The sequence below is a fragment of the Abramis brama genome (genome assembly GCF_963993115.1).
Source record: "Abramis brama genome assembly, chromosome: 1".
In the NCBI taxonomy this organism is placed as follows: Eukaryota; Metazoa; Chordata; class Actinopteri; order Cypriniformes; family Leuciscidae; genus Abramis; species Abramis brama.
The window spans coordinates 44,945,846-44,968,734 of record NC_139963.1 but is presented as its reverse complement, the minus strand read 5'-3'; the positions used below and the strand labels follow the sequence as shown (position 1 = coordinate 44,968,734).

The following is a 22,889-nucleotide window of genomic DNA, read 5'->3' as shown; positions in this document are numbered from 1 at the left end:
CCCATCATGCATTGCAGTATGAATAAATTATGATCTGAATTGTCTATGTAATTTACTTTTCCCTAATTTAATATTCTGTTCGTCACCATTGTTGAGATGCATTGACTGAATCTTGACGTCTGTGTGTGCCTAAAAGAAAGAATTTTTTTAAACAACTTTTAAGAAATCCTTTATATTATATACAAAATTCTGGGCATTTATGCAGATTCACAGTTATGCTGTAACCAACAACATAAATCGAAGTCAGAAAGAAGGATCTTAATGAGTTCAGGGATCAAGTTCAAATGATGAATGTCATAATATAACCAACACCATCAGATCACTTTTTTCTTTGTTCAACTGGCGATTGTAATTCAGATACAACAGCCAAACAAAATCTAAAGTAAACACATAAGGTTTTAAGAGCCCAACTAAAGCAAACAATCATCGCCATAACGATATATAACGACATATCTCTCCTAACAAAACCATGGTAAAATAACGGCATAAACTCTTTCAAATCCTTTTCAGTGTGTACTTACAGTTTTCCAACAATTCTTCGTTAAATGGAATATCCATTTCGCCGAGAGTGACCGTCGTGAGCAGCAGGAGAACCGAGGGAGCTTCTGTTCTACGGTGGGAGTTGTCCAGTAGTGTCTGTTAGGCCCTGTTTACACGAGAACGCTCGCGGGTGAAAACGTAAAAATATTTTATCAGATGTGCCTTTCGTTTAGACGGCGACGGCGTTTTCGGAGCTTAAAAACGCAAAAAAGTGAAACCACCCTCCAGAGTGGAAATCTTAAAAACGCTCCACCGTCGCGTTTCCGTCTAAATGGTAAAAACGCAAAAGTTTGCTAGACAGTGAAGGCACCGATCAGTGCTTCACATTGCCACCTAGCCGCCTGGAGTGCATACTACATTGAATTTCACACACTTTTGCGTCACCATATGCACGCAGATTTCCCCCCGATAACGCTCGTCTAAACGCAGAATAAAAAGTAATCACTTTTGCGTTTTCTCTTCAGATCGTTTCCGTGTAAACGTAGCCTTAGAGTTGTGACGTTCGCGAACGAACCGATTCTTTTGAACGGCTCATAAACATGAACGATGGGAGCCGAATCGCGGCTGGAGGGGAGCCGTTCTTTCTGTCGTTCTTTTTTTCCTATGCGTGTTTCACACAGATGCACACAAATAGAGTGCCGAAGTTATGACGTCATTTTGTAGGACAACCCGGAAGTTAGCGGCGCATGGGTTCCCTCGATCGAAGCAATGCATTTTCCCCATAGACTTTTGGAAAATCGCAACAAATAAGATCTGTGTTCAACAAAGAGTTGTGACCCTAACACGTTTTGTCTATCAAGATAATCTTTACAAGCTAATCCAAAATTTATACATTTTGAAGCCTAAATAAAGCCGTCAGATATAAAATGCTAACAGTAGGCTATAAACGGACTACAGCACACCATGGTCGCGGATCAACGTCATCATCAAGCTTCCTCAAACTTTATTTAAAAAACACGCTCGCTCATTATAATCTGCGCTGTGTATGAACCTATTTTTACAGTCTATGCCATAGACTCTATGGTATGAACACTTATCCACTTTTTCATGAGAAATATTGCCCATTCGTTTTTTCCAAAAATGTTAGAAACTAATTTTGTTTATGCGTGCCTCTCTGAGATTTTTTTTATCTTTTGTTAATGTTTTATTTATTTCGTTTATTATTTTGTTAGTTTATATAAACCTTAATATTATTTTCTTTGTGATTAAGATTATTATGCCTGATCATTGTGCCCCAAATAAACTTTAAAGATTATCTTTCACTGTATTATGTTTGATTGTATGTTTGCATACCATTTGCTAATTCGCCAGGAAAAAACGCGCTTTCTCAGAAGCACTAACGTTAGCTATGGCCGTATCAATTTACAGTCCTTTTTCTTAGACGATAGAAAAACCATAGATCGAGGAGAGAACCACTATAAATCTGGACATGAACAGTGCAGCTTAGATTCTGGTTTACTTGCCGGTATTGTAAGGGCCAGCATGAGGGACAAGGTTAATCGAGTCTTGATAAGTAAAACTAGGGAGAGATAGAGGATTTATAAAAGTGTTCTATGTATTTAAGATAACTATACAAATAATCTCTGAACAAGCATAACACAGTTAAATTCCAAACATTTAATATAATAGTTGTATATAATTATATATGTTGAATTTAAAGAGAATTGTCCAATAGCAAATGCTTATTATAATATATTATAATTAAACCATATATGTTCCCTAAATAAACCACACATACTAATTTTGTTAACATTTTCTATATATTTTTACCTGGTAATCCACAAGCCCCAATGTGAGAGCCAGTGCAGTAAATTTTATCTCACATTCACATTACTGTGAGCTGACTGGAGTGTAGTATACAAGTAGTATACAATAGTTTAACATTTAATTTGTGTGTCAGACAGGCAACTTACAGTGCATTAAGGCTATACATATCAGCGTGTTCTCTGGGAATTGTCCACGTTTATATAGCACATTAAATATAGTTAACATTTATTTACTACTAAAATAACAAATATTAATATCATTGTTACCTAATGCCTTAACTACCGGTAATGCTGTTTACAAATACAATCATATTATTATAAGTGGGTAAAAGCCAAGTTCACAAATATCAGGGTGCAGGACCCACCCTTTCTATAATTATATCCAAACAAGTTACAATAAAAGTCAATAAACCAGGTATTATTTTGAATATTTTAATTAAACACATTTCTCAACGTAACGTTAGCCTTTAATAAAACTGCAGCGGATCTAATCTATTAAACAGTGGCAAAGTAAACAAGCTTTTAGATATTTTAAGAGAAAGACAAAAGGTATTTTAGCTGTTAATTTGGTTATGAAAAACGCTTATTCTTGCTACTGCTAGCCTTTTTTACTCCATCTGGCACGAACCCAGAGTCTCCGCTGGGTAACATCGGACGGAAAATGGTCAAATGAGATTTCATTCGATGACTTGTGGTTGCATCTCGGGACAAAACAAAAATAACGTTATGTATATTAACTGAAAGGTAAACTTCTAAGACCGTGAAGCTGAAACGCGGGCTCGTGAGAGATTTCATGTTTGTCATGATGACGTCTAAAGTCCCCGCCAAAGGATGTAGTCCATTTTAGCAACTTGTTAGCAACCACCGTTTTTAAGACACAATAAAGTTTAAAAAAATCACAAGCTGGTTATAACTGGTGTGTTTTATGTCATAGATCAAAACGTGAAAATATTTAGAGGCTTTGTTAACCACAGACCTTATTTCAGGCGATTTAGCAAAAACCCATTCAAAAAACCCATAGACTTTAGGGCGAGGGAACCGGTAGTGCTAAAATGCTAACTCACTTCCGCGTTTTGGCCTACAAAGTGACGTCATAACTTCGGCACTCTATTAGCTCCTCCGCGAGACAGAACAGTTATAGGGGGAGGGGCGCACCCAGCGTGTTCATTTAAAACTTGAAGGGGCTGATCTCTTATTTGCAAAGTTTACAGTAGTTATAGTAGTAATAGTGGACTCACTGTACGTAGACATTTCCAATTTATTTATTCTAATTTTATCTACAGTATATGTCTAATACTTGAAATATTTTTTGTTATCTGGGTCATTCCTGGTATGCGGTGACTTTCCTGTCCCAATGATTTATTTACTCATATTTTCTCTAAAATGAGTCACATATTTATAATAAATGGCTTAAATTGTAGATTTAAATATTCTTTACCATTTAAACAGAGATAATAGACATTAAAAATACTATTTTGTATTTTACACAATTTTAATTGATGTATGCATTCAATTTTATCATGTCCTCAGTGCACAGTAATCAACTTCTGCAAGAAATATAAACCATGAAATGACAAAAAACTCAAAATATTTTTAAATTATGTTATTAACTAGGCTAAACTGCCTCTAATCATACATATAACTCATGTGAAAATATAGGTCTTTTTCTTAAAAATTTCTTCAATTACTGCGTCCCTGAAGTCATCTTCCACCCTGTTAGAATGCACTTTTCTGCCTTCCAAATCCGACTGCAATTTCATTAAAACCATTTTCAAGAAGTGACATCATTTCTTTTTCCCGCTTGAATTCAACTGTACAAACTGAGATAAGCTTCAACTCTCACTCCTAACTTTTTTTGTTGTTTTTGAAATGTTATCCTGCTTGTCCGACCCTTAAAGTTCCACCCTGTTAGGCTATGTTAGTGAGAATGTTTGTCCTATCAAAAAAATGTAAAAACAAATCTGACATAGTTATAAGAGTTCTGTTCATCTGTAGAAGGTTAGCTAGCTAAATGTTGATCACTCAAAGAGCTATGACTAACTTAGCTCAGAATTTTCCACCCTGTTAGATTCCACCCTGTTAGATCTATAAACCTAACAGGGTGGAATGTGAAACTAACAGGGTGGAAATTCTAATGGGATTTTGTATATGTTTGTTAATCTAGTTAATTCAAATTAATTATAGTATCTTTATTTTTAATCAAATATAAATAAATAAAAATTTAATTTATTATGTCTGTCTTCTCTAATTGGTAAATATTTCTCTAGCCATCTGAAGAGAGAATTGTTTAGCCACCATGATTGATTGTGATAAGGAACCACATAGCTATTTTTTGTGTCCCTCCCCCAAAGGAAATTTTTATTTTTTTTATTTTATTGTTTTGAAACAGTATTATATAGGTGCAATTACACACATTACTGATGGCAAACCATGCAGGACAATGACAAAAAGCTCATCCACTGAACCTTTTAACACTGGTGTTCCATCCTGTTATATTCCGTTCCACCCTGTTATGCTCCTTTCCACCCTGTTAGACCAGTCATTTTAAATAATAATTTGACAGCAACGTTAAATGTTTGGTATACTTTTTTGTCTTATTTTGTGAGGTGAGGGGCACGAACAGCATATATATGTTTTTGAGCCATTTTTTTTTTTTTTTTTTACCATATTATTTGCAAAAATGGGCACAAAAAGTACCTGTTTTTAATAATCAAGACATATACTATTCATCAAAAATTGTTTTGCTTGTTTCAAGAAGAAAAAAAAAATTCTAAGATGGCATAAGGGACATATACTACCCAAGAAAAGTTCATTATTGTTTAACATTTACATTATTAACATGTTGTGATAACTATGTATATGTCCCTAACAGGGTGGAATATTTTCATGGAAAGTGTTTGAACAATCTACCCATAATTATTATTTTTTGAGTCCCTGAGCTTGACCAATATGTATTCCTTATAGGTAAACATGTCACTATTTTGGTAGAATGCTAAAAACATGAAAATCATGTACTTTTTTTCCCAACACTTATGAAGCCAAAATGTCACCGCATACCAGGAATGACCCATCTATCAAAATGTTATTTTGTGATACTGTTCTTGTAGAAATTTTTCACTAAAAGCTGTTTTTTCACAGACATTCATTGCAGCCCACTTTGTTATTGTTCATGACTTGAAGGGGCTGATGTCCTATTTGCAAAGTTTACAGTAGTAATAATAGTGGACTGTATGTAGACATTTCCATTTTATTTATTGAATAAATATATGATATTAAATATGATAAAATACTTTAAATATTTTTTTGTTTTCTATCAAAATGTTCTTGTGTGATAACAATGTTCTTGTGTGGAAGTGTTTGTAGTAAGCTGTTTTGCACAGAAATTCATTGCAGCCGGCTTTGTTTTTGATGTTTATTTGTGAGTAGGTATTGTATGAATAACATAAGTCAACGTAGCTTTACACATACACACACTTTGTACTAAAGGTAAATCCAAAATAGTGATATCACTGTCTAAGCAGAGGGATGTTGTGCAACCCTATGGAATATAGTCCACACATGACAAATGAGGTAATAATCAATATTTCAGAATAATTCAAACTCGGATATTGGTGTGTGATATCTGAGTTTTAATGCCCCCAAGCTGGCTTCTTAAAACTGACTAAATATTTAAAAAGAGCCAAAAGAGCCATTTTTTTGAACGGCTCTTTGAAAGGAACGGATCGCCAAGATCCGGATCCCCTCAAAGAGCCATAAATTCCATCACTAGTGTCTGTCCCTGCACAACCGGAGGCTACAGTTTCAGGCATAGATATCATATATAAACGCTAGATGTCTCGTGCGCGCTGCTGGCCAATGGAGGTCGACGTCAGCACGTGGCGGCCATCTTGCCACAGACAGCTCGCTCACTCGTTTAATGGTGCATGTACTTTTAAATAACCATAACTTGCTCAATTTTCTACCGATTTTCAAACGGTTTGGTTTGTTATAAATGTCAGAGATGTAGTTATGACACTGCATACATACACTGCATACATATGAATAATTATAACATACATGTTCAAGCATTCGGAATTATAGCCACGTTAATAACGTTTGTAAGAAACCAAACCGTTTGTAAATCCGTCAAGATTTCAGCGAGATAAGAGGATTTGTGTGCGTGCTGATCATTCACTTTACATTAAGCCTGCCTGTGACAAGATGGCCGAACGGTGATGCCGGAAGTGACCAATAGGGTCTGGCTGCAGACTTACGGGGCGAGTGGAGCTCCACTCAATAGCGGAAATACGTCACCTCCACTGCGCCGGAGCGGATATAAACCAAGCGTGCCGTACAAGCCCTGAAAAGTGAAGCCAAAACGTCTCGATCGCCCCCCGGTGACTGGTCCTAGTATAGGTCATAAGCCCCGCCTCCCCATGTTATTCAACGGGACGTGAGACCAACTAAACAATTAAATTACACTTCAAATATCTTTTTTCCAAAGGTGGTTTCTTTCATTTGCTGTCGTTTTTATCACGCTGATGTAAGTTCAAGTGTCTGTCTCAAAAATAAGTTGTTTTTTAGTTAGTGTTACGTACTGAGAGGATATGGTGTTATTGTTGTTTTTCTTCCTTTTGCTGTCATTCTCTCTCCGCTATCACCTCTCAGGGCTGTGCTGCTGGCTGTCCATCATCATTATGACGTGCACCTGATTGGGCGTCTTTACTATAAAAGATTGACGTAGAAGTGAACTTGCGCCGGTTAGAGATAGAGGGGAGGAAGCTCGCACCTGTCACTGCTGGTCCGGTCACTTCTAACTTGGTGAGTAAAGATAGTGCAGTTCGAGCTTCTACAGGCTCGGCTGCATTCGATGTGAGTAAAAATCTTCCCTTGGTGCCTTTGTTCAGAGAGTCGGAGGTGGATAGCTATTTTGGAGCTTTCGAACGGATAGCGGTCTCGTTAGGATGGCCTAAAGATGTATGGGCATTATTGTTGCAGTGCCGGCTGTCAGGAAAGGCTTTGGAAGTTTTTTCTGCACTTTCGTTAGCGGATAGTTTGCAGTATGAGACCGTTAAGACAGCTATCCTTCGTTCGTTTGAGTTAGTCCCAGAGGCTTACCGACAAAAATTTAGAAACCACAGGAAAAGTGTGCATCAAACATTTGTTGAATTCGCTCGCGAGAAAGGGGTGTTATTCGATAAATGGTGTGTATCAAGTAAAGTAACAGATTTTTCCTCTCTCCGAGAATCAGTGTTACTTGAGGATTTTAAGAAATGCTTGCCGGAACGCATTGTTCCGTATTTGAATGAGCAAAAAGTCGCTGATCTTGCCACGGCAGCCGTGCGCGCTGATGAGTTTGCGCTCACACATAAGAATGTGTTTTTTAGTGCGCGCACGGAGAGAAACACGACTGTTGTTGCTCAGCCTCAGTTATTGCAGGGGAAACCTGCTAACGAACAGGCGAGGATGGCGAATGAACAATCGAAAGAGAGACGTGAGTGCTATTATTGCCATAAAGCTGGTCACGTGATTGCAGATTGCTTAGTGCTGAAACGCAAACAGCAGAGTTCGCCACAGCAGAAGCCTGTTGCTTTTGTGAACACCGCGGTTTCTGAAGATCTGACAGAAGTGTTACCTGATGGTATATACAAACCTTTCTTACTGAAAGGATTTGTATCATTTAGTGGTAAGTTTGAGGAGCAGGTGGAAATACAGATTTTGCGTGATACCGGAGCTGCTTACTCATTTATATGTGCTGATGCGCTGCCCTTTTCTGATCAGTCACATTTGGGATCTAGCATTTTAGTTCAGGGGTTTTGTATGGAAGTGGTGAAGGTGCCTTTACATCGTATACATGTGAAGTCTGATTTAGTCACTGGATTTTTCAATGTGGGGGTGCGTTCTGCGCTTCCAGTTCCGGGGGTATCATTTATCTTAGGAAACGACCTGGCTGGAGGGAGAGTTTTGCCTGCACTGGAAGTAGTTGACAAGCCTATGTTGACTCCGGAATCAGACGAGTTAGCCCAGACGTACCCTGAACTGTTTTCCGCATGCGTCCTCACTCGTGCGCAGGTTAAGGAAAAAGGTGAGGAGGTTGTATTGAATGATACCTTTTTGTGTGTAGCTGATGAGTTTGGTGAAGTTACTGCTCCGGATGATCCTGTTAGTAAAGACTCGGAAGTTGCTAAGGTCAATGTTCTTTTGCCCTTGTCAGTTACTCGTGAGGACGTTGTGGAGGCTCAGAAGACGGATGAAACTTTGTCTAAGTGTTTCATTGCAGCAAGGGATGGTAAAGATAAAGGTGCTTCATATATTATAGATGATGGTCTGCTAGTGCGTAAATGGCAGCCGACCACCTCTGCGAGTGATGAGGGTGCATTAGTATACCAGGTGGTGATTCCCTCTGTCTACCGCCCTCACGTACTTTCCCTGGCCCATGATCACGTTTTATCCGGACATTTGGGGGTTACTAAAACATATGGCCGTATTTTGCGACACTTTTTCTGGCCTGGACTTAAGAAGGATGTAGCAAATTTTTGTCGCACATGTCACACTTGCCAATATATGGGAAAACCGAATCAAGTTATTCCCCCGGCTCCGCTCGTGCCCATCCCAGCTTTGGGTGAGCCATTTGAGAGTGTAATTGTGGATTGTGTGGGACCGCTCCCTAAAACAAAATCGGGTAACCAATTCGTTCTCACTATTATGTGTTCTGCTACTCGTTATCCAGAGGCCATACCTTTACGTACGATCACTGCTAAAGCTGTAATTAAGTCCCTCATTAAATTCTTTTCCACTTTTGGATTGCCGAAATTCGTCCAAACTGACCAGGGAACGAATTTCCTTTCAAAATTGTTTAAGCAGGTATTGAGTTCGCTCAATATAAAACATTGTGTGTCAAGTCCATATCATCCCGAAAGCCAGGGAGCCCTGGAGAGATTCCACCAAACTCTGAAATCAATGCTGAAGAAGTATTGTGTGGAAACGGGTAACGAATGGGATGAGGGAATTCCTTTTGTTTTATTCGCTATTCGGGAGACTGTACAGGAGTCATTACGGTTTAGCCCAGCTGATCTGGTCTTCGGACATTCTGTTAGAGGACCGTTAAAAGTGCTTAAGGAACAAATGCTAGGCATCAGTTGTGATTTGAGTCCAAAGGTTAACGTGCTGGATTATGTTTGTAGACTTCGTGAACGGGTGCAGAACGCCTGTGACTTGGCTAAAGAGTTTTTATCTCAGGCTCAAAGTAATATGAAGAAACGATTTGATAAAAAAACAGTTCTTCGTTCATTTTCCGTTGGAGACAGAGTATTAGTGTTGTTGCCTATACCCGGGTCTGCATTGTCAGCACGCTTTGCAGGACCGTATGAAATCGTGGGTAAAAAAAGTGAAACTGACTATGTGATTAAAACGCCTGACAGGAAGCGACAACGAAGAGTCTGTCATATTAACATGCTGAAAACGTATCATTCTAGAGATGACGTGCTGGTAAAATCTCCTACGGAGGAGATTGCAGGGCCCGCGATCTCTCCGGTGGCTGTGAATTGTCACGTAGGAGCGTCATCTGCTAGTGTATTGATCGATGAGGATGGTTTGACGTTACGCAGCGACCCATTGTCGTGTGCGCGCTTGTCAAACTCAGAGGTATTGAGCGATCTTTCAAACTTTCTTGTCGGGTTAACTGAGTCACAGAAACGGGATGTGATTGCACTTATTCGTGGTTTTCCTGCAATTTGTGGTGACGTTCCTACACAAACTCGGGTGCTGTACCATGACATTAACGTAAAGGATGCGCACCCTATTAAGCAGCATCCATACCGAATAAATGCTACTAAAAGATCCTTAATGAGAGAAGAAGTCGATTATATGGTAAGAGAAGGTCTTGCTGAACCCAGTAGTAGCCCGTGGAGCTCACCATGTCTACTTGTTCCGAAGTCCGATGGAAATTATCGATTCTGTACGGATTATCGTAAGATCAATGCTGTCACTGTGACAGACTGTTTCCCTTTGCCTCGTATGGAAGATTGTATTGACAATTTAGGCTCGGCCCAGTTCGTTAGTAAATTAGATCTGCTGAAGGGATATTGGCAGGTGCCCTTAACCCCTCGCGCTTCAGAGATCTCTGCCTTCGTTACACCTGACTCGTTCATGCAATACCGGGTTATGGCATTCGGATTACGAAATGCACCGGCCACCTTCCAAAGACTAGTAAATACTGTACTCGCCGGGGTTTCGAACTGCAGTGCATATTTGGACGATTTGGTGGTGTATTCAAAGAGCTGGTCTGAACATCTATCCTTGTTGGGAACAGTATTTCAACGTCTTGAAACAGCTTCGTTAACATTAAATCTGGCCAAGTGCGAAATTGGCAAAGCTGTGATCACCTATTTGGGGAAGCAGGTAGGCCAGGGCCAAGTTCGACCAGTGGAAGCTAAAATTGCAGCCATCCTTGAGTTCCCAGCGCCGTCAACCAGGCGTGAATTGCGGCGTTTTATTGGGATGGCAGGATATTACAGAAATTTCTGTAGAAATTTTTCCACTGTGGCTCGTCCTTTGACGGATCTGCTTAGTCCCTCAAAATCTTTTGACTGGTCTTCAGAAAGTCAACAAGCGTTTGAGAATATTAAGGCACTATTGTGTAGTACGCCGGTGTTATCTGCGCCCAATTTCGCAGTGCCATTTAAGCTTGAAGTTGACGCGAGTGCGTATGGTACGGGTGCAGTGCTTCTCCAGGAGAATGCAGATGGAGTTGACCATCCGATTTGTTACTTTTCCAAGAAATTTAATAAGCATCAAGTCAACTACTCAACCATTGAAAAGGAGGCATTAGCCTTGCTATTGGCACTCCAGAATTTTGAAGTTTACGTTGGATCTACGGCATATCCAGTAATCGTTTATACTGATCATAATCCCCTAACCTTTTTGTGCCGAATGTATAACCAGAACCAGAGATTAATGAGGTGGGCTTTGATTGTTCAAAATTATAACATCGAAATTCGGCATAAGCGAGGCTCTGAGAACGTAGTAGCTGATGCGCTTTCCAGGGTTTGAGTAAATCAATGTGTATATTGTAAATGGTTTGTGTTTTTTTTTTTTTTTTTTTTTCTCTCTCTTTCCCCCCCCTCGTGGAAATTGTGACAAACATAATGTTGTATGTTTGTTCTTTTAGGGTGGGGATGTTACGTACTGAGAGGATATGGTGTTATTGTTGTTTTTCTTCCTTTTGCTGTCATTCTCTCTCCGCTATCACCTCTCAGGGCTGTGCTGCTGGCTGTCCATCATCATTATGACGTGCACCTGATTGGGCGTCTTTACTATAAAAGATTGACGTAGACCGGAAGCGGGAGAGAGAGAAGGAGCTTTGTTTGGTTTTCGTTTTGGTTCACGCGGTGGCGTGCCTTGTTTTCTTTTGTTTGTGATTTACTGTTTACATTTTTGGGTTAACTATTTATTTTCTCTCAGTTGGTTATTTTTGGTTTACGATGGACTTGAGTCCCTACGTTTCTTTCTGTATATTGCTTTGTAACCGGCCAGGGAGTAGTGAATAGGAAAGTATGTCACGTGACTTCCATCCATGCAACACCTAGGGGAAATCCGTGTTAGTACATCAGGTAAGGAGCGGGTGCTATATTGTATGTTTTTGTTTTATGTAGTGTAGATTAAGTAGGGCGTGCTGAGCGCCGTTGATTTTGTTTTGTTTTATTTTCTTGTGGTAGTAGTTTAGCGGGGACGGGGAAAGTAGTTATTGTGGGTTTTGTTTTGTTTATTTCTTTAATTTAGCCCCGCTCAAGTTCCTACTCCCTGGGTACGGTATTTGTCTCTCTCTCATTTGTGCACGTGGGTGCTATGAATAAACACATGGATCTTTCATGATTTGAACCTTATTTTTTTGTCTTTGTGTCCTTTTGCACCAGCACCGTAGAAACATTATCCGGCTGACTAATCCGGGGATTAAATTATTTTATGTTGTGTTCCCTTATCATGCCCTGGGCCCTTTCGGGACGTAACAGTTAGTTACGTGATGCGGTGGTGTAACGTCATGACTGACAGCTGTGATTGACAGGTTCTCTGAGTGAAGTAGTCACTGAAGCACCAACGGACATTTTTTCGGGATCTTCGGAGGACTGAGGAGATTGTATTTACTTTATTTTAACAAGCCTCTTGACGTACTGCAATCAATTTTTTAAAAAGTGTGCAGAATCCACTCTCCCTGAGTGCATTCTGCGAGAGTGAGGGTGGGGCGTTGATTTCGCGGCTTTACTTCCTGCTCACTACTGCGCAGGTCTGGTCCCGAGATCGCTACTGCGCAGACTCAAGTTCCAATATGTCAGCGCCATATCGGGACTCTGGCGGCTTCAGTTCTCATCAATGGAAGAGAGCGAAGGGGCGTCGTCCATCTTTTTTTACAGTCTATGATATAAACGATTATAAATGTATAAATGACCTAATCTTCACGCAAAATATCGAAGCGGTATACTAAGCTTTTACGTTTTATGACTTATATTATATATTTATAATATTATAAGAATATAATATTATATATTTAATAATATTATAGTAAAAATCATTTCAGAATGTTCTATTTAAAGCAAAATAACATGTACAAATCAACCAATGTAAAATAATGAAGAATAATTTCCACAAATTAAGTTTTGTTTTTATGTAAAAAAAAAAACAACAACCAAAAATCTTAAATTATTTTGACAACACAGAATAACTGCAAGGGACCATACTGTAAAATTGTTTATATTATGAAATAATTATGTATTTATTTTGTATTTTGTATTTACAGCAAAATAACATACAAATCAACCACAGTAAATTATACAACACACTTATGTTGTATTAAAAGTATTGACAACACACTTGAACTACAAAAAAAAGACAAATTGTTACATCAGACACATTGCGCGCACACACACACACTTCACTCTTCAAGACCTCCATCGTCCAAAAATCAATCCCAGCTACAGTAGCCAGGGTTGTCATCTGAGGAGTAAAACCCCACAAGCACTCCCCGTTGTCCATTTCCCTGGTAGCCAGACCCACAGTCTTTGTAAAGCTGGCTGCATCTAGAGATGGTGTACGGCTTTCTGTAGCTTTGCCGGTGTCTCTTTGAAAGTCTTTCCCAATTCACTACACCTGTCCAATATCAAAATGACAATGACAGTCACACAATTCAGACAATAAATGAACAAATCTTTAACTGTAAAAAGTTTCAAGTTAGGGAAATGGAAGAGAGTGAGATTAACGTAGCCTAATTGTTTAGACAAGAAACAAGATGGGGCAACCACACTTATTGAACTCACTATCAAGCCATCTGAAGTGTGCCTCCTGCTGAAAATGCTCCTGGCTGACAATTTTGTTAAATGTCTGGCATGCCAGAGCCAGCCTCAGGATTGCAGAGCAGCCATCTTCTAGAACTACGAAGACAGTCATCGGGCTACGAGAATGTCATCGGGCAACTGTAGATTTGAAACATGATTTAATATGTAGTCATTGCAAGCCATTTCATCAACATTTAAGTGAATATGAACCCATGCCTGCAAAATGTCAGTGGCCACTGCACCATCCTGTGAAACCCTTTTGATCTTTGCTGGGAGTGTAGGTACCTTCAAAAAGTAAAACAGAAAAACAGATCATTTAAGAAACAGCTGCACATTTATACATGCTACTTTCACTACTTTTTACTGAAATATTACCAAAGTGCTGTGTCTCCTTTTCCTAGGGACACGAAAGACAGGCCAGCAGACTCCCATCCCCCATCTTCTTGCCTTCCTCTGTAAAATGTGCAAATCTTCGACCATGTCTGTAATTGACATTGACCAAATATGTTCATCATGCTTTCCCACTTTGACAGTAGTATCTGTACTACTTTTCATTTCACAAACCATACCCCTCAATTTCAAGGTTCTCCAGCAAAACCTTGCACCACCAACTCCTCAGATATGGCATGTCAGACTGAAGATAAGAACAGTTGTAATGTAATTCACCACAATTAACGTTAAACATCTTTGTCAACACCAAGACTGCACTTACGGTGGTGAAATCAAATGCTGCCTCCATAGTTATGTACCAGGTATACTGTAAAGGCAGAAAGGCTGTTATGTTGCCATGCCATTTGTATGAGCATAAATGAACCAAGATGAATAAAAATGGACAATGGATGTTGTGTGGACATCACTAAACATCCTGAAAATGAGCTTGGCAACTCACCATAACCATAAATATTCCACAGTCAATCCCAAAATGTTGTAGGGGTAGCCCCTGTTTGAAGAAAGAACACCCATTATGAAGAATTTACAATGACTATCAACCTTATACAATGTTCTTGTGCATTTTCATTGCAAATGATTATTACCTCAACATCCAGGCCTGACTGTTCTTCCCATGGCCCAGGCATGAGCTTTTGTGCAACAGCCCTGATAAAAATCAAGACAGTGTTACGAAGAATACTTACAATTCAAATACACACAGTACAATTCAGCTGGGGAACACAAACTGTTTCAGAAATGCAGAATAAAATTAAGAAATTGGTTGAACATGAAATGCCAACAATGCTTACATCCTCTGAACGTGAGGTACTATAACTATGAAGTTTGTGCAAGCAGCCTTGACAAGTCAAAGGAACGCGACTGCCGAGAGTACATGTATATAAACGTGGGCAAGTCAGAAGAACACGACTGCCAAAATTGTAGTTGTATTAATGTGGGCAAGTCAGGGGAACGTGACTGCCGAAATATATCATCGTGTTGTAACCTCAATATGTCTCGGTAGGGCTTGTAGCCAAAGCCTTGTTCCCACTGTGCAAACAGCGAATCGAGGAACAGTATTCCTCTTTTGAGTGGCATCATCACCTATGAGAATTGTCTTGGCAATGAGTAAACCTTTCATGTGTAATATTCCAATAAGCGTTGTAAAAAGAAATCTTCATATGCTTCTTTTCCATATCAACAGTATAGCTTGAAAAACTTTCTTTGAAAGCATGCATTACTTACACATAGCAAAAAATGGCCTTGTGTCCACAGCGGCAATATAAGTGCATCTTTCTCGGTGGAGTCGACCTTAAAAGAAAGCAAGTTATGCTGTTAATTCTGATCAGTTTAATTATTACTGTTAACCAGTAGCGTACCGTGGGGTTTCAGTCAGGGCCTTCAGTAACGATCTAACCCCCACCCCCACCCCCACCCCCACCCCCACCCCCATCCCCATCCCCATCCCCATCCCCATCCCAAATGCAAAATACAATCATGCACTGTATGCACTGCGTAACATCAACGACGAGACAGCTGATCTTCAACCTCAGCGCACACGCACACCACTGTACGTTATAAAAGCTGAGCTGAAACATTTTGCGCACGGATGTACCTAATACAAATAAATAAAACATCTCCGGTTAACCAGCAGGACATTAATTTTCGTTTGTTGAATAAGATGCATTCTAGCGCTGAAATGTGTTGTTCAAGCTGAGTGCTCGTTGCCGCTGTTATCAGTGGCGCGGATACAGTGTTCTCTTGTGGCTCGCGCACAGTTTTCACTTAGATGCGCGCTTCAATCTATCGGCGTTGCGTAGACTTTCTATTCATTGAAATCTTACAAAACAAAATGTACACAAATGCCCTGCTTGATATACAACCACTGATGAACATATTCGGTAAAATAAAAATAAAAAACTATACGAGTGTGGATTCGAACCCAGAACCTCTGACACGCTTGGCAAAAGTTCTACCACTAGACCATCGCAGTACACAAAAGTTTTATAAGTATCAATGCATCTAGTCACGTGGAAATTCTCGGTACTAACAATATTAGTAGATCTAGAATGACAAATGTACCCAAAATGACCCAATGAACTAATGAAATTTATTTCTGGACATCGTAATGTTATTTTTACTGAAAATTGTTATTGTACACAAACATGTATTGTATCTGCCCACCCATGTCGATGACATCAGTGCGGGCTAGCCGTCGACACATCGCTGGGCCTCTGGGGCGTTCTGTCATACGCATCACAATTTGATTGGCTGATAAAACACGTCAGTCAAAGTTATGATCAAATGGAAAACGGCAGCTTCAACGGAAGGCTAGCTATACTACTAGTGCTGGTCCACGGAGCTGCGTTTAGATGTAAAATCCAGCTCAGACTCACAAAAAATAACCATATTCTTTCTGGAAATATAATTGTAACGTACTGATAGACAGTAATTGAATTTAGACATGTTCAGACACACATTAATTTAATTATAGAAAAAATATCTATTTTTCTATTTTGACAGGGCCAGCAGAGAAGGCCCTGCTGGCTCTGACGGCACACCACTGCTGTTAACCCCCTACAATGCGAGCAAATCAATCGCATATGCAAGTAAATTTCACTCTGGGCGACTATTAGAAAATAGAAAATTAAAAATTTTAATCACTAGCCAATGACGATTCTATTGCCAAGGTGTGCGTAGAGGGCTGACTGTACAAATGGGTAGGTACTTACAGGAAGACTGCCTAGAGGGTCACAACTCAAGGGTGGGAGCCATGTTGGGGGGATGTGGAGGTCCATAATAAAGACATTTTTCCCCTACAGAAAGACAACTGACTTTGTTGTACTGCACAGAGCTCACATAGGTCCCTCTAAAATATATGTTTATACATGTGTATACGTACCTGTAACTCGACTATCTCCTTCACAAGCCTCAGACAAGCATTTCCCACTTGTTCATATGATTTAATGTTTTTAACTGTACAATATACAATACAATAATTAAAACAGTACTTTAACATTCCAACAAAGTCTTTCACTCACCACTGAGTCCATTTCCCTGTTTAGACCTAAAGATAACAGGTTCTCCCTGGTCAAACATGTAGGGCCATCCTTAACCAGAATTTCATTGGCAGGCCTACCCTCATCCAGAACATAGCTGACCTACAAGTAAGACAAATTAAAAGTAGCATTATATAATAATAATAATAATAATAATAATAATAATAATAATAATACAATCAACAATATCAACAAAATCCTTTAATTACTTCAATGGAAGAAGAAGAAATTAAATTCTGTCAAATAAGCTATGCATTTATGTACCAGCTGTTCCTGGAGGGGATGATCTCCTCCAGCTGCCCACATTGTTCTGCAGGGCCTGAGGTTGCTGATGGCAGTAAGTGTTGCACAATGCTGCCCACAGTGGTGCGAAGGGCCAACATCTACAAAAAAAAAATGAAACAGTTAGTCTTATTAGTGCTAATATACACATTAATCTCACTGCATTTGATCTGAAAGTAGCATTCACCTATCCCCAACATTAAACTCTTCCCAGTTAGTAGGCATTAGTTATTTCAACTCATATATCATAGTGCTCACTTTGTTTTGGTGCTTCATCAGTGGGTGGTTGTGCAGCTATGCTTTCAGTTGACCTCGGCTCGGCTGGAGTGAGTTGAGATCCTTAAGGTTTTGAGTACAGCAACATTTGATGTTATGAACCAATTAAATGACAAGAATATGCATTTCAGTGAAGTTTTTAACTTTTAGACAAAAACAAACAATTACGTCACATGGGTCAAGATTAATTACATGACTGACTTTGTATGATTATTAATGTTAAAGCAATTTACTTGTTGCTTAAGATGCCTGAGCCACCACAGTTGTGCTTCGTCGTTTTGATGCATCACCTATGACAGCTTGTCCCAAAGTAGACAAGGTGATGGTGTTTAGAAGTTCAAGCCGACATCCAGAATTTAACTGCCTCTCCAGAAGTGCTCTATTTGTGGAGGTGTTATGACGATGGATAACACTTCTCATAAGAAATGCATGGGTTGATGGAGTCATGCTATTGAAGAAGTAGTTGCTTTTACGCATTTTGGCAAAGAACTGCTCAGCAACTTGGCTATTCAACCACCCTTTCAGCTCAGGGACAAGTTGGATCCTGCGTAGTATGTCCTTTGGATCTGTGGCATTCTGCTCATGGAAGCGGTCATATAAGACATAGTGCTCAGATGATCCAGTGACCGGATGAGCATTATCCTCCCCACAGTGCACACTTTCATGTAGCCATGGCAGTGATACCAGCAATTTTCCATCCCTGGCAGCCTTCACATTCTCTTCTGTGGGCTCAGACAGTCTGCCCTCAAAAGGCTGGAAAGGCAGTGAATGAGGAACCCGCAAATTGGTGTGTGTCGCCAAACCTCTTACGAAATCATAAACACAGACATTTGGAAAGTGCTTCCAGGAGAGTAACAGGTCTGCAAAGTCCCTGGGACTTTCAGCGCGTAGATTCAATTTGATGCTGTATACAATGCCATGTGGGCAAAGTATTACAGACCATCCACCTAAAATTAAAGATTCAAAAGATTGTAAAGTGTGTAACTTACAACAACTTAATACCATAGTTTATAGAGCGACACAAACTTACCAGATGCACCCCATATGCTTTGGAAGACCTTGTCATATGTTTGTCTGCTCTTCATGTTCTCCTTCAGTCTTGTTATGAGATCAAGGCGGGAGCCCTTGGTGTCGATGTTGCAGGCTTTGCACAATTTTCTCACAACTCCAACCTGATAATATTTATGACAAACTGTAAACAGAACATTTACTGGACACTTTCTTACCCTTCAAACTTAGAGAGCTTCATCACATGGCAACATCACCTTTTGTTTTGCCAACTCATCAATCAGATGGTCCTCAGTAACACTGCTCAGCTGTGCTTCAGTTGAAGAGGGGCATGTTCTCACTTTTTTGAACTCTGTGTTAAGAACAGTGCCACTTCGACGCGTTTCACTCCCAATCCAGGGTGCCCAGTGTTCGTAGCTTGGACTGACAGTGAAAGGGTTGTTTGCACTGCCTACAAAATGTGATACATTATTTTTAATCCACATTGTGTTTACAATGTAGAATCTGATGAAATTTAGTAATCACCATAACTCACTTTGGAAAAAACCACGACTTATCGTCGCAAGATGAACAGAATTCCAAAAACTCTCAATGTCATGTTCACCGTTGAAGTCATCAGGGGGTGCTTTGAGGTCACTGACTGTAATGAATCACACCATTAGGCAAAAGCAACACTTCTGCACTGTAAACACAAAAAATAATCACAATATCACTTACCTGCCAGCTTGAAAACCCCTTTCCTGTGTAAATCCATGACTACCACAGGTGGGTAAAATCCACAGTTGATACAGGAGTAAGTGTAGTCTGTGTCGCACAAAGCCTCAAAGTGGCAATAGGCTTGAAATATGACAGTCCTGGGTGGAAACATCTCTCCTCTTAACCCCTCCAATGAATCCACAACTCTTGACACAGACACATGGTTCTAAAGTGTGGAGCAAACACAAATAAGTCTGAGATTAGACAGAGACAAATGTTCTTGTTGCTTAAGGATAGAAACTTCAAAATAAAAATAAATAAAAACGATGTAATGTTCCATGTACATATAGCCCATAGTCAAGTAATCTTAAGGAGAAGAGATTAATACTCACAGTAACATTTTCTCTGAGAAACACAAAGTTCAAGGGTGAGAAAAATATGGTTATCAAAGTTGTGAAGACCATCTTTCCACTCCTGGTACCTATATGTGACAGGTGGATAATCTGGAGTGTTTGTTTTGGTTCATTGGAATGGGGTAACTCTTAGTGGTTGCGTATATTTTAATTGGCAAGGCACGCCCACTGGCGTTGAACTGCAGCCTGATAGTGAGAACACCTGTGCGGCACAATTATAGATGGTGCGTTAGGTTCTAGGGCAGGGATAGGCAACTCCGGTCCTGGAGGGCCACTATCCTGCAGAGTTTAGCTTCAGTCCTCATAAAAACTCACCTGCCTGTATCTATCTAGTAATCCCGAAAACACTGATTGCCTTGTTCAGGTGTGTTTAATTAGGGTTGGAGCTAAACTCTGCAGGACAGTGGCCCTCCAGGACCGGAGTTGCCTATCCCTGTTCTAGGGCATGATAAAAAGCCTGTTTAAGCGGAGCATTGTGATTCCTCTCTGTGTGGTGCCCAGTAATAGGATACCGGTGTATTTTGCTTTGCATCTTCTGGAAGGTGTGTGCGTGAAGTGGCAAGTGCAGGGAGTATAACGTTCACTTTAACTTAATTCCCCTACGAGCCTATTCATGTTTTTATTATAGGTGCGGCCCAGGAGCGCTAGCTGCTGTTCTCTTTTAATACTACCATTGGTGAAATTGATTCGCTGTCCCGTTCGCACGACTGACGCGGACGTTAGTGCTTTGGACTACGGTTCCGACCGAGCTCGTTGCGAGCTCTGCTCGCATATGAAAGGTCATGCTACTGCGCTCTGGGAGCTGTTATATCCAATTACTATGCTGGTAGCGGAGTCTATTTAGCGCCACTTGAACGATCTTAAATATTAGTTTTAATGAGGAAGTGCAATGTCATTGTGACTGTGTAATTTTCTTTTTCTTTTTTTCTTGTTTTGATTGCTGCTTCTGTAAATCTAATTGCCCGTAGCCTACATCCCCACGTGATGCGAAATAGCCTATCATTGTGACTGCTTGCGTACTTGCTTTTTCTTTTGTTTTCTTGTTTTGATTGTTTGTTTTTGTAAATCTAATTGCCAGTAGCCCATACTTAAGGTGAAATTTCATTGTGACTGTTTGTCATTTCTTTTCTTTTTGTTTTCTGGTTTGTTTGCTGTTTATAAATCTAATTGCCAGTTTGCCTCTATTTGACCACCGCAAGAACTGCGATAGTGAAGCTTAACCGAAGGGGGGAGTGTATTTGCCTTCTTTTTGTGTTTGTTTTATTTTTGGGTGTCACCGGCTTTAAATATTGTTTTCTCACAGGTTTGCTGTGTGGGTTGTCCTTTCTGTGAAAGTGAGCTAATTGTGGTCTCTTGTTTAATGTGGGTATCTAATTGGTAAACTGTGAATGAGACCTATTCTAGATGTTTTTAATTAAATGATTTTCCTGTGAGCAATAAATATTGTACTTTTGTAAGTCACGTCTCTGTCTTTGATGCAAACCGAACCAGCAGGGTCCTTCTTATTGTTGTAATTCATTTGGTTTAAATTTTCTTTTAGTGGTATTTTTTTATTTACTTTCCTAGGTTGAGAGGTTACCTAGGTGGCGTAGTCGGGGTTAATAATTTAGCCAAAGGTTACAAATACACCATGTTGCACTGTGGACATATCCTATGGTATGTTGAAATGTCTGTGGAACACAAATCACATTGATGTCAACCTTGATGTCACTGATCACAATTGCTCTTTACATTAGTTATGCTTCTTTGACTTACTTTCTATCAAGCCCATCATGCTGACAATCCTAGCTTTTTTGGTAACGAGTACAGCCTCTGCAAGTGCAGGATGTCCAAGGCATAACTGGCACGCTGTCTCAAGAGGAAAGAACTGCTTTCGGTATTCGATCTTCATTCTCGGTGTTGTAACTTCTTTTGGCAGTGTTTCTGGGATTTTTTTTTTCTTTGAAAATGTACTGCACACTTCTCTTGATACCAATGTTGTCCAGGAGACTGCAACCCTCTGAGCTCGGTGTTGTGGGCACCTCTGACTTGAAGAGGTCTCTTTGGGTTTGAAAAAGATGCCACTTTGAGATGTTTATGTGTGGACAAGATGTCCGTGGCTTCGTGCAGGGACAATGCCAGGTGTTCCTTTGAGTGTTGTAGGTGACCATTATCCTCCCAAGTCGGCTAAAACTATGAATGTTTGGCTCATGGATCGACAGGCATATTTGTGATGGAGAACCACCAAAGTCCACAGGCACACAAAGAGGAACATGTGCTGCACAAGCAGCCTTTTGCCTCTTCACACATATAGCAGCTTTTGCCTCTCCAAAAATTTTTGCTGCCATCATATCCCTCAGGACGTCTTCTCCGAGAAATGTCTCTGCAGCGATCTCGCTACAGTAGTCTACAGAGCGAATGTGAGCGCACAAACTGTAGCTTAATCCACTCTGCTGAGCAAACAACTGATACTGCACACATTCCTCTAGCTCACATCTAACTTGATGTATTGTTCCCCATGTTTTTCTCTGGACATGGACTGGCACAGAAAACCCATGTCCAGTTTTTTGCACAGAAAATATGCCATTTGTCTCATTGACAGTAACACTCCGCAGATGACAGGCCTGAGTGATGTCGTGAGACAAATCAGCATGTCTCCTCAAGAGGTGTGTGTTATAATTCTTCTTGAGGAGACTAAGATTGCAATGAGGACACCTGACAGACTTCCCATAAACCTCTGCTGCACCCTGCACCGGTTGCCGTGCATACAAGTGGTCTTGTGATGGCCCAGGCTCGGCTGATGGAGTGGCACGATGCAGGTCAGGCTCGGCTGATGGAGTGGCACGATGCAGGTCAGGCTCGGCTGATGGAGTGGCACGATGCAGGCTCGGCTGATGGAGTGGCACGATGCAGGTAAGGCTCGGCTGATGGAGTGGCACGAGGCAGGTCAGGCTGCATAGACTGTGAGGTCAGTTGATTATAACATAAGACCAAATGCCTTTCCATGTCCACTCTTCGTATAACTGTCCGTGAACAGTGGGGGCAGTGGTAATGCCCCACAGCACGGCATGGTAATCTGCATCTGTTTGAAATTTGCCCTGAAACAAAAAAGTATAACAACAGAATAATAGAACAAAA

General features: G+C 40.2%; 3 protein-coding genes across 6 annotated transcripts in view; all 3 read right to left on the bottom strand.

The window, feature by feature from the left end:
* Window positions 1-1,470, bottom strand: part of LOC311088136 (histone lysine acetyltransferase CREBBP-like) — a 53,797-nt gene extending 52,327 nt beyond the window's left edge. The window contains exon 1 of one of the 3 annotated variants that reach the window (XM_084121811.1): window positions 522-1,470. In XM_084121811.1, the coding sequence (XP_083977937.1) occupies window positions 522-558 (37 nt within the window). In that variant the 5' untranslated portion in view covers window positions 559-1,470. The remainder of the gene's footprint in view (window positions 1-521) is intronic. The other 2 variants (XM_084121810.1, XM_084121812.1) reach the window with 2 other exon arrangements.
* Window positions 1,471-13,827: 12,357 nt separating this feature from the next.
* On the bottom strand, window positions 13,828-16,853 carry LOC311067924 (uncharacterized protein). 2 transcript variants are annotated; one of them, XM_084090066.1, is made up of 8 exons: window positions 16,771-16,853; window positions 15,284-15,349; window positions 14,647-14,707; window positions 14,502-14,552; window positions 14,325-14,369; window positions 14,182-14,246; window positions 13,988-14,094; window positions 13,828-13,897 (listed from the first exon to the last, which is right to left on the bottom strand). In XM_084090066.1, exons 2-7 carry the CDS (start codon window positions 15,328-15,330, stop codon window positions 14,010-14,012), a joined length of 354 nt encoding a protein of 117 aa, XP_083946192.1. In that variant the 5' UTR covers window positions 15,331-15,349; window positions 16,771-16,853; the 3' UTR covers window positions 13,828-13,897; window positions 13,988-14,009. The 2 variants fall into 2 exon arrangements, with proteins under 2 accessions (XP_083946192.1, XP_083946191.1); XM_084090065.1 differs by having other exon boundaries at window positions 14,182-14,369.
* A 1,042-nt stretch (window positions 16,854-17,895) lies between these two features.
* LOC311081331 (HMG domain-containing protein 3-like) lies at window positions 17,896-19,839 on the bottom strand (the record flags this gene model as incomplete). Its single annotated transcript, XM_084111872.1, has 6 exons — window positions 19,752-19,839; window positions 19,381-19,585; window positions 19,199-19,303; window positions 18,921-19,114; window positions 18,686-18,827; window positions 17,896-18,602 (listed from the first exon to the last, which is right to left on the bottom strand). The coding sequence occupies exons 1-6, from the start codon at window positions 19,821-19,823 to the stop codon at window positions 17,896-17,898; spliced, it is 1,425 nt and encodes a 474-aa protein (XP_083967998.1). The 5' UTR covers window positions 19,824-19,839.
* Between the last annotated feature and the right edge of the window lie 3,050 nt (window positions 19,840-22,889).